General features: G+C 42.3%; 1 protein-coding gene across 4 annotated transcripts in view; it reads left to right on the plus strand.

Annotated features, from left to right (window-relative positions):
• Nucleotides 1–9,538, plus strand: part of PDCD2L (programmed cell death 2 like) — a 142,347-nt gene extending 132,809 nt beyond the window's left edge. For 2 of the 4 annotated variants that reach the window (XM_085638246.1, XM_085638245.1), the window contains exons 5-8: nt 3,048–3,400; nt 6,668–6,781; nt 7,475–7,626; nt 9,343–9,538. In XM_085638246.1, coding sequence (XP_085494372.1) covers nt 3,048–3,400; nt 6,668–6,781; nt 7,475–7,626; nt 9,343–9,473 — 750 coding nt within the window. In that variant the 3' untranslated portion in view covers nt 9,474–9,538. The remainder of the gene's footprint in view (nt 1–3,047; nt 3,401–6,667; nt 6,782–7,474; nt 7,627–9,342) is intronic. The other 2 variants (XM_085638248.1, XM_085638247.1) reach the window with 1 other exon arrangement.
• The last annotated feature ends 2,591 nt before the right edge of the window (nt 9,539–12,129 follow it).

Raw genomic sequence — 12,129 nt, forward strand, 5'->3', positions numbered from 1 at the left:
TGATATATGTAGGGGAAACAAATTGGAGTTCTGTTTATGAAAACACAAAGCAATCCATGTCCATATTATGGCGCGAGGATATCAGTTCAGCAAAATTAAGAGAAGTGATTATCTGGAAAGTAGAGACCCAGTCACTGGTGGACACCCCAAATCACCCAGCTTTTCCACCTCTGCTTCCAGCAGCTGCAATAGATATTGAAAAATAAAGGAGGTAACATCAAAGCTGAGAGCACGCCATAAACCGGACGGCGGCAAAACATAATTGAGGGTTTTCAGCATTAGCCTAGATATCCCACACGTGTCCCATATTGCACAATCTTCTAGATAATTTACAGATGTGAACAAAAATTTGTTTCTAGCTCAAGCTGATCAAAAGTTACTTCAAAAAAAGAACACCACACTTGGTGAGATGCAGAGGCAAACACTTTACAAAGTTTAACTGCTCACATTTCAGCAGTTGATGTCTATATCCAGTTGTTAAACTGGTACTAATGAAGTGAACCTTTTGCCCAGACAGCATTAATTTCCCCAACTGATGGACTAGCGATTGGTTCTTGTTGACAGCCGGCAAGGAACCCTGTCAAATTTAAAAGTAATTTAAACTGGGTTCAAATACCTAACTTTTGCTTCATTGTTTGTGTGAACCTATGATACACAGTAACAGTGGTCATAAAACGGTGCCCCTGTATTCCAGCAAGACAAAATCATTAGCAATTGGCGAATAACATTTTCAACATGATATGTTGTTAAAGAAGTATACTTTTATTTCTTAAGAAACTTTGCTTCACCTCATATCTTTGGGATTCCTTTTGCATCACCGTGAGTTAAGATGTTAAAATAGAGAGATAACGCTGGAACAGCATGTGGCTCATAAAGCTGCATAAGTTGTTGATTCTTAAAACTACAGCATCAAAAAACCCTGTGTGAGTTCTTGAAGGATCCTGATAAGCGTAGTATGGTCATGGATACTGGAATAATGCTGCAAGGTTTACTTAAAATGTGCAGTAACAAAAGGCAAATTATGTGGCACTCTAAGGCACATTTTGTGATAGTATTACCTCAATATATTGACATTTTTACACGTTAAAGCTATCTGGGCAAATGCTGTACCTCATTAATACGAGTGTTCCACATAAATACAGCAATAAACAAAAGAAACCTCCATCAACCTTTGCACATGGCCTTCCAATGTGCAGCAACACATGTTTCTGTGTTTTCAGCAACTTTTGTTTGACTGAGATAAAAACAATTTTTTTGTTAACATCTGTAAATTATGGCGCATATAATGGATTATCTCGCAGCTTCGGCAAATCCATAATTATGCAGAAAACGCCGTAGGGCAAAGTTGCATAATTCCAGTGGCCTGAGTATGGTCCACAGTAGTGAATGCAGCAGCTAATTCACGGACAAGACAGTATCCACAACAAAAGTGCACCACTTGGAGCATGTACTGAGACTGCAAATAGTCCCACATGCATTATAGTGCAAGCACTCAAAAGGAGGCGGAATGACACACCAAGCAGCCACCAGCATGAGGTGACAGGATTACACTGCTCTAGGCAGAGCCGAATTCTACTCTAAGTAGATTTTAAAGAAATGGCGACAATAATTCTTGCAGAAATCTGCGCTGTCAAGCACAGTTGCCACTTCCCCAGCAGAGCAGTAGAGCCTAACCCCCCCCCCCATTCCTCCCAACACACCCCCCGCAAATGCTCTCTATTAAGAAAATGAAGCACGTTTATCGGAAATACAAAACAATGTAAGAGTTAAAACTGAAATGCATCTCTTACAATGGAGTCAGCAAGCTTTTGCTACACAACTGGGCAGAGCCCCCCCACCCCCCCACCCCACCCCCCCTGCACAGGCTGTTCAGCACACTGCCCTCACAGAGGCCCGGGGCCCACAGCTGCCTCCTGTCCTTTTTATTGGAAAGAAACCAAGTTCATCTTGCCATATGCATTCTGGCAAAAAAACACAGGAAGCAGGAACGAGTCATGTGCTTTCAATTATCGCGCCCGTGTCTGGGCACGATAATTGAAACCACATGGCCTATTGGTGTCTATTACGTGCACCAAGCGTGTAATAGACACCAATAGGCCATGGGCGGAGCAATGCGCCCACCTGTGGCCAATTGCGTGCAGTCTTTTATAAAAAGACGCACACAAAGGCCAATGGGGTAGCACAAAAGGAAAAGCACACGCACGAGCGTGTGCGATTCCTAGGTCAATGCTAAAACCCCGTTTTTCACCTACTAAATGTCTCGCGCTGCGCTTGCACTGCTGCGCAGTGCAACACTAGGCGCAAGACCTAATTAACATTAAAAAGGTTAAAACATGTTTTTCATATGGCAAAGTTCCAGATTTGAAAAAAGAGGAGATGCTGGAGCACACAAGGGGCGAGCCAAGATGCTGAAGAAATTGTAGTGCGGACTTAAATGTGACAAAGCCCTATCTTCTCAGTATTGGAAATAAGAATCTTTTTGCATATGCAAAATATTCAAAAGAAAGTTAAATACAGTAAGGTTTGGGTGGAATACTCATCGCATTGGCAAATCACAATGGAAGACCGATCAAACTGCCCCAGCGGGAAGCATAAATAACAATGAATAAAACCAAATCTAAACTTAGTGAGTAGGATCTGGTCCTGAGTGTTGACTATCATATCCAAATAAGGTTCCGCCCCCACAGTGGTGCAAATTGTTATCATGCAGTAAACGTTGGCCACTTCATATCGCTTTTTTTTTGCTTTACTTTAAGCTGTGTTGCACAGCAGCCTGTGCTGCTGTGCAACGCGTCAAAAGAAACTTTGACAAAGCCAATAGATCTCACAGAAGGGGAAAGCTACTGGCTTTGCTAATGCTTCTTTTGTTAGGCTTTTAAGATCTTGTTAGATGCTGCTATTGTGGCAATCTGGTAATAAAACTGTTTTCCTCCCTCATAAGCAGAGTACCAGACTCAGTTGTACTGTAGACAGATTTTGCGAGGTCAAAATTAGGTTTTCAAGCTGTGTGTACTTCATTTCTCAATTGGTCTTTTCCCAATAAATAGAAGGAGGTTCCTTCAGCCAAGGAATGGTGTGAGGAAGCAGACGATTGGGGGATAAATGATGAAGCGGAAGCCCAAGGCGACACGACTCTGCACATGCTGACCACAGATACATCAAGAGTCTCCACTACAACCGCAGAGGCAGAGTGCACAGACAATTTCCAAAATCTGTCCCTGGGCGAGCCAGGAAAGGGACTGGTACTTCCCCTCTCATGTATTGTGCTCCCAGCTCATCACATCAGCGTTATGGATGAGGAGGATTACACTGGCTGCGTAGATGTCAATCATGCACAGAAACTTCTGAAGGAATATCAACAAAGGGAGGGAGTGGATGTGGAACAGCTGGTGTCAGAAAGGTGGGAAACTGTATTATTTCATATTACACCGTGTAAACCAGGTCTGATGTGGCATAGTGATGTTCAGGGATTTTTGTTGGAGGCAACTAATACAACATTTCAGTAAAGTTGAGGTAGAGGTGGTCACCAAGGAATGTGAGAGAGAGAGAGAGAGAGAGAGAGAGAGAGACTGCGTGTGTGTGTGTGTACTGGCTCTGTGTGCTGCCTATGTGAGACAAATGACTGCGTTATGCCTGCTATACCAGTGTTGTATCTGTTAAATGTAACACATAACGATTATAAGGACCAAATTAATTGATTATGTACTTGCCCCATGGTTCTGAGCTGCAGAACAAGCCTTGTAATGTGTACTAACAAGTCTTATGCATGCATGCACAAGGGTGATATTCCCGTTTTGGAAAGAGCAGTATGCCAGCACTGAGCAACGGTTGAGCTTGGAAGGGGTATATTTAATACTGTATGGTTACCAATTGACAGAGGTTGCACAAGGAAGAACAGCGGGTTTCTGCACCTTATTGAAGATAAACATGTTGGGATGGTAGGGACTGTGGAACTAAAAGACTGGATTAAGAAGTTGGATCTATTTAGGATTAGGCAGTGGAGTGCCTTTAGCCATGTTGGTGTTCTGAGGAAGTCACTAAAAGTTCTCAAATGAAAAAAGGGGTAAGTGTTAATAGTGATATGATTAGTCAAAAATCATTAGAGCATGTAATTCAATAGCAGGAGAAATTATGTATGTGGAGAGGAAATCAGGATTGTATCTGCTAACGTAGAAGGGGTTGTGAGGGATAAGCCATGGTAAATAGGACTAGGATGTCCGCTGAGTAAAAAGTCCCCCAGCAGTGGCGGCTGGTGATCTTTGAGAGTGGTGTGGCAATACTAGCACAAATTTCAGTAAGGGTATGACGTTTTGAGTATGTTATTCCCCAAGAAGACTTTGAGAAACATGGGGTCAAATAATGCATTTTAAAGCACAAATTGACTCAAAAGCCATTGATGTGCCAAGCGAATGCTGCCTGTCAGTCCCCAGAAATTGGCTCCTCCCCCTCAAAATGCCTATAATTATCTTATGCAAATAATTACTTACAGTATGCCAATGCCAGAAGTTTGCCATTGATGTCATCCATATGCCACGGCTGACCCATATGTGTAACCTCCTGACAACTTAATATTAACTAATTATTTATAGTCTGTCTAGTTTTCCCCTTTCTACATTCTTGGCTGTATTTGCTTTGTTACGGTACAATTCTAGTTTTCATTTTTTTTGTCCAGGCTGACCCGCATTCTGACTATCCTTGTCCTAGGAGGTGAAGGAGTGTAAGATGGATGATATAGTGAAATGAACCATATTTCTAGTTAACAAGAACGTTCTTTGTGGGAGGGTTATGCCCTATGGAAGTGTGCTCTTTACAATCAAGTGAAGGCATGTGGCAGGTTACAGGCTATTGAAGCAGACACCAAGATTCCCATTGGACTCTCACAAGGGTGCCTATTGGAAAGTATTGCGTAACTCTGGAGTTCCACTACTCTTTTTCTACAAGAGAAAACAAGTATTTCCTGACTGCTTTCTAACATATTCTGCTGCATGAATAACAGATTGAATATCTCACCTTTGAGTCACAAGATCTTTATATAGTGATCCTTTGCCTGCAAGTGGGTGAGAGTGCCTATCTGATGTCAAGAAAGATTTGTGGACTCTTTGTTGTATAATGAATCTTTCTAATATACTTTTGACTTTGCTGTGTCTTCTCAGAGAAGGTGTTTCGAGGACATTCAATATGCTTGCATGATGTAATAACATTTTTTATGAAAAGCACTGGTGAGAATTCCAGCTTCACTGATGAATTTTGTTGTTTTCCATTCTGACATTTAAGGTTTTTCATCCATGGGAAAGGTCTGCTGGGAAGCTGCTTAGCTTCAAAGGGATCTTTAGTGTCTATTCTGTTTTCTATGCTGATCCTTATTACAACAACATGCTCCAGGAAGTCGAAGCAGTGCTTAGGACAAACCCCAAGTTTATTTCATGGGGTTGCAGATGTCCATTAGAAATAGTCCCTGGTTTATCCAGTTTCATTGTCCTGGACTCAGATCCGTTTGGGGAAAGAGGTACTCCATAGAACATTCATGTGATAGGAGCTAGAATGTGCTCTAGAGAGAGCAGTCTCCTCTAGAGTACCTAGACTACCCGCCGGCACTTTTCAGTGAGATTATTTTTGCCAGACTGTTAAGAAGGAGCGCAGGTCTAACTGGATTGGTCACTGTTACGGTTTGTTATGAACAGGCACAGGGGTTCAGGCCCTCACCTCAGTGGCATCGAGCCACACTCCAGCAAAGCCCAAGCAAGTACTCTTGCTTCTTAGGTATATATCTTCGATGTGCAAGACTGGCGTTGAGCATCTTCCCTTAAGTTGAAAGAGCGCCATTTGTCGTCATTGGCGCCAGTGAACATATTGGAACAATGGTCCACTACGAACTTATCTTGATGTTAATTAAAACCATTATGAACAAATGAATTGCTGATGTGTTAATGCCCGAGCTGGTGCCATCAGCATTCCTGTCCCTATGTATCCATTAAGCTGGCCACCATGGGTACTCTATTGGGGATAGATTCAAAAGAGCAGGGGCAATTAAGTGAAGAGAATGAACAGGTTTTTTTTTCTGTAGCCATGTTTCTCTTCATCTTGTGCTGAATTTGTCCTATCTCTTTACCCATACTACCTTACGAGTATGGCTACCAGCGTGGACATATCTTGAGTATCTACTTTAGTTCTGATGTATAATTTGGGGGGAAATCCACTGTAAAGCCCAATGAAAGATTATAATGCTATGAGCATAAGCATGTTTGTAACTTCTACATTCTATAGTGCGTCTGTGTACTGTACTTACTTACTGATGGACATGCACATTTTGCATTAAGGTTTCCCAGAAAGGTATACCTTATAAAAATACATGTTAAAAACATGCACCACAAGGTTTTAGGATCCACAAGTAATTAATGTCTATGCCCCACCTGCCCCATATTAACAGAACAAAGTGTAACTTGTGGGGGACCAGTTGTCTCCTCGGAGTGGTATGATAAAGTTGTGCTAAGGGTGAGTATTGTTACTGTTTTATAATTCACATATATTCTGTATTTACTAACATCTCTCAGCGCCAGGACACCCTCGGGTATAAGTGCGCTTTATAAGCTCCTAATAATAATAATAATAATAATAATAATAATAATCTCTGATTTTGATAACGATTATTGTTGGTTTCTTCTTCTAGTTTTTCTGCCAAAGGAGAACAGGAAAAATATGAAAAGAGTCAAATTAAAACTAGAGATCTCGTTTTTCATCAATTCAAGAAACGAATTTCTGTCTGCCAGGAGCAAATTCTCAGGTACCTCCTTGATTTTTGCAAACATTGCCATTTTAGATTAGGTATGAAACTGAATTGGTTGCCTCAAAACACTTATTTGGGCTTGCTAAAAAACATTGTTTGCCATTGTGCGTGTTTTTATCACTATTGTTGTTGGAAAAGTACTCCTCGAGTGCGTTAAACATCCTGGTTGTTTTGAATATATGCAGGAGACAAAATATGTGTAAACCATTACCAGTGAACCACGCACACTGTCATTCAAGAATTCACTCCAGTAGCTTTCTTTATGCCCCTAACGAAGAAGAAATGGAGGAAATAAACCATCACTGTCATTGTGCATGTATTTATTAATTGCATGTTTGGAAAATCGCAAATGCATGACTGGTTTTCATTTTAAAACCTGGACAGGAAGGCAGGTTGTGATTTGAGGATGGCCATTGATTAATCTGTGCTTTTCGCTTACTATCACTTCAATTCTGCACTGCTGGTATCGACAAGCAGGTTACACACGCCAGGTCCTACTGCACAAAACATTTGCCATGTTCAAAGTAAAGTAAATGAAACAGATCTAATGGCCAATTGATTTAAACATCTTCAAAACGCAACCTGTACTTGCATTTTTAGACATCTGTATCTTAACTCATCCTTCGAGTGTTGTTTCCCTTTTTGAAGTCTTTAATTCTTCCTGAGGTGACCGTTTGATGTTGCTGTTAGGTACTCGTGGAAGGGGCAGCCTTTATTTATAACCAGTCCTCCTACCAGTTTTCCAGACGTGGTACCCCGATGCGGTGTATGTGGAAGTGGCAGAGTCTTCGAGTTTCAACTAATGCCAGCCCTGATTAGCATCCTTACACACCTAGATAAAAGTATGTTTGAAATCTCTTTTTTAATGTAATGCTAAATGTCTCTGTAAGATGTCAGTGTGTCAGATATTGTACTTAACTTACACCTTACTTGGGTGTTTCTAGGTCCTGAAAAAGTCCGGCAACTCCAAAAATAAGAACCAGGGAGACAAAGACTTGCATAGATTACACAGTATTTGAGTTATGACTTTCAGATTGCCAGTATAGGAAACATTCTGAGAGTGGAAAAAGTTCATTTGTTTACTTTTCAGTGTTTCCCTGAATCTCTGCGTCCTTGCTCTCTGCCCAGATTGAAACTTATCTACCTTCTATTTTGGTCAAATTTGATAAACTTCGATCAGGAGTTTGATGTCTGGCCTGTGACCTAAGAAATGACTTCAATTTTTGTTAAGAGGTTATTTACCCCAAAATGTTTGCCCTAGAAATAATTCGATATATACAGATTTGAATGCCATACCAATTTGTGGCATAAAATGTTATGACTTCCTCTCCTTAAAAGTTAACTGATGGTCTTATCTCCTTCAGTGTTGATATTAAAATACCTGCACTATTTAATCTCACAACCCTATCACAAGATGCCAAAAATACAATCCTACTTGTGGTCAAATGAATCTATCCCAATGAGAACATTTTAGTGAATACCAATTAGACTTGCATATATATTTCACTGACTTTACGCTTCAGAGGTACAAACATCACTACGTTTTTAACAGTTTTTTCCAGTGAATTTCATAGTTTTTTTTAATTATGTGCCTAATTTTAGACCTCCCCTGCTTATGGCCAACAGGACAGGCCCATCCACCACTGCCACTTGGTTACCCAGCCCCCGCTGTACACAGCCTTTGGTCTTGCCCTGTGGAAGTTAGGCGTAGGGACTAGCCTATGACCAAACCCTGTGCTGAAACAGCAGAGGTGCTGTGCAATGTAGGTTTGTCCTGGGTCCTACCTCTTGCTTTCCACGCAAATCAGACACTCATTTTAGTGTTTGGCTTTGCTAGTGCGTTTCTTTGTTTTTACACTGCATGAAACTTGTGAGTCGACTCCGACTGAAGAGTAAGGGACAAAGGTAGGCCAAATCCAGCACTTAATAAAAAGGGCCATTGGTGAGCTTGTAAGGTGGCTCAGAGTCCCGAGTCACATGCCGAAACAGCGCTTTTTTCTAAGGACTACCTAGTATTTTCCGCACTGCACTCGTGACGGTCACCTTTGGGATTTGCCCCCCATGGCTGTGGATTGTTTTCTTCTTCACAGTGTGAAACTCGCAACTCGGTGTCTGCTTCAGAGCACTGGAAATAGCAAGTTACTCCTCTAAAGTGTAGAAATAGTGGAAATTGCTTTTTTGGTACCTTCTTAGAAGTCTGCTGCTCTTGGTGAGAGGAAGCTGGGTTTTGCAAGAGGTTAGGCTCCTGCCCAGCTCTTACCTAACAACCAGCTTCCTTTTGTTATTTCGAAATATGTCTTCCATTTTACTTGTTACTGTTTTCTCTTCATTGTGTTTTAGTCGAAAGGAACTTCCCAAGAGATGAGTTTTTCATTACTGCACACTTGTTTGGTCATGTTAACTCACTCCCGCTGCCTTCGCTGATTTGTATTCCAGAACAAGGTTATCTGTCAAAATCAACTTTTCTTTGTTTAGCATAACCTGGCCATCTGCATTTAAAGAGCCATGCCACTGGATTCAGCGATATGTCATATCATGTCCAATGTTTTATTTTCCAGGCCTTTCGTTGGAGTTTGGAACGGTGCTAGTGTACACTTGTGAGAAGAGCTGCTGGCCGAGCGGTCAGAGCACCCCTTTGGAGGAGTTCCCCTTCATACAAGAAGATCCTGATGAGCAGTACTTCCGATGATGTCCTTCGCCCATTATTTATTTTTAAATAAAATAAAAGTGATGTCTGTTTGTCACTACTCACTATTTGCAAGATTGTAACTTTAAAACAAGCATTGGCAAAACCAGCATGTTTCACCTATTGGCTTTACCAACGCTGTCTGGGTGGGGGCGGGGTTGCATGGGAGAAAGCACATGAGGGAGAGGTCACACTCAGCCTAGACAGTTGAATACCAAGCACCATCGGTGCCAAAGCACCAGGAGCGCAAAAATGGTTTGGCGTCGAAACCATCCACTCCGAAAGCATTTAAGAATGTCCCGGGTGCCCTGGCACGCAGGCCATTGGCAGATCCGAACAGCACATTGTTAAACGCTTACAGGCAAAATATCCTCTACATCCATCCTCAAACTGACAGACCCACAACAAAGATGCAACCAAATCCGGGTGACACTTTTTGATGCAAAAGAAAGATTTTGAGGAGACCTTCGTTTGGGCGCCAGAACTGGTCCCGAAAAGGAAGCGCAAAGACAAGGGGACCAGCCCTATTCATTTTGCGCCCTCTATCCCTCCTCTACCACCCCCTCCTATCGCTCCTCCTCTTCCTTCTCCTCCACTTCCTTATACACAATTTAAGCCTTACACTACTGGGGGTTCACCTCATTCCTCAGCTATCACCGCTGAATTCCACAGTCCCTACCACCCAGTGAACACATATGCCCCCTCCAGGGAACCAGTCGGAGGGAAGGATCAGTGGGAAGATTATAGCATAGCTCCCCGCGGGTAACCGGATCCAGATCCCTACTCATCTAAACTACAATGGCACATTGTCAACTCGGTGGGACTCCTGGCAAGGTGTGACATGGACCATTGGTACCAACTGCCAGACTTGCTACAACACCTCCAGCTTAAATATCCCCAGAGAGAGGATGAACTGGTCACAGAGGATACAACTATTTCCATTGTAACTCTGTGTTGCACCCTAGTTACAGTGGATACCGCTGCCCTCTGAGTCAACACCGGTATCCTTATCCGATGCCACACATGACTCCACATTTCAGGGCCTAAATCCGAAGTGCAGCAACATCTGCTCATCCTCCCCTTTGATGCAGAACAACTGTTTTGGCCATAGGTTGACTAGATGTTAAAAAAAGATAAACACGCATTGGCAAAGCCAATACGTCTCACCTATGCAAGATCTATTGCTTTTGCCAATCCAATGCGTTTTATCCATATTATATACCTGCGTGGCTGATGTTAACCATGGCTAAAAGTTGCATAGAGGAGAGTGGCATGGAGTAGAGTGGCGTCACATGGAGTGTTGTAGACTAGGGTGGCATAGAGTAGTATGTCATAGAGTGGAGTGTTGTACTATGGAGTAAAGTGGCATAGAGTGTCGTAGAGTGGAGTAGGGTCGGGTGGTTTAGAGTGGAGTTTCGTAGAGTGTTGTAGAATGTCCTGGCATGGAGTGGACTAGAGTTCCATTGGAGTGGAATCAAGTGCCATAGTGTGAATTAAAGTGGAGTGGCATAGAGTGACGTAGCGTAAAGTGGTGTAGAGTGTTGTGGATTGGTATAGAGTGCCTTAGAGTGGAGTAAGTAGAGTGGCGTATAGTCACGCAGAGTGTAGTAGACTGTTGTGGAATGTTGTAGAGTGGCGTGGAGTTGAGGGGCGTAGAGTGTATATTGTGAAGTAAAGTGTTGTAGAGTGAGGGTGTGTAGAATATCGGTGAGGGGCACAGATTGGAGTAAAATGTTGTAGAGTGACGAGGAGTAGAGTCGAGTAGAGTGGCCTAGTTGAGGGGCATACATTAGAGTAGTGTTTCGTAGAATGGAGTCACATGGCGGGGAGTAAATTGTTGTAGAGTGGTGTAGAATGGATTGGAGTAGATTGAAGTAAAATGTCATAGAGTGGCGTAGAGTGGAGTGTCGTAGAGTGGAATAAAGTGGCATGGAGTCTAGTAGGGTGGAGTGGCATAGGGTGTCATAGAGTGTCATGGAGTGGAATAGAGCAGAGTGGAGTGTCATGGAGTAGACTAAAATGGAGTGACGTACATTGGTGTGCTAGTGCACTACCATTACAGACAACACGTTTTCAATTGAAATGACCATTACTTTTGCACAGACATACAGTTTTACTGACAAAACTATACAGCACACAAATGATAATGTGTGGAAATTTTCCATTTTAAAACCCACTCCATTCCACTAAGCGATCATTATCCTCAATCTGCCCAAATAATAAAGTCACTATTAATCAAAGATAATAAAGCCCCAGCAATAGCTCCCGGTGGCGACTTCGAGCTAGCCACTATTAATGGTTTTTCATTGCGATGGCACAAGATCATTCCAGAGGACTTCCTCAGAAAACTATTTAAAGAAGCGAGGGAAGACTTCGAGATATGCCTGGACGATAGTGCACAGCCAATAGACATCATCAACTCCTTTCTAGCCATAAGCAAAACAGTGAAAGAGAACCTGCAGTCGGCAACAAAGATGAGAAAGATTAGAAATGGTTGGTTCGACACACATTGTACAAAGGCAAACAAAAAACTTAAAGAAGCACTTCACAGAAACCCAAGGAATACAAATGAAGTTAAGTAGTGTAGATACGCCTACAGACAGGCTTTGAAAAACCAAAAGATAAGGCTAAGAGATGAGGCCTGGGATGCTCTGTGCGA

Source organism: Triturus cristatus, chromosome 12, assembly GCF_964204655.1.
Source record: "Triturus cristatus chromosome 12, aTriCri1.1, whole genome shotgun sequence".
In the NCBI taxonomy this organism is placed as follows: domain Eukaryota; kingdom Metazoa; phylum Chordata; class Amphibia; order Caudata; family Salamandridae; genus Triturus; species Triturus cristatus.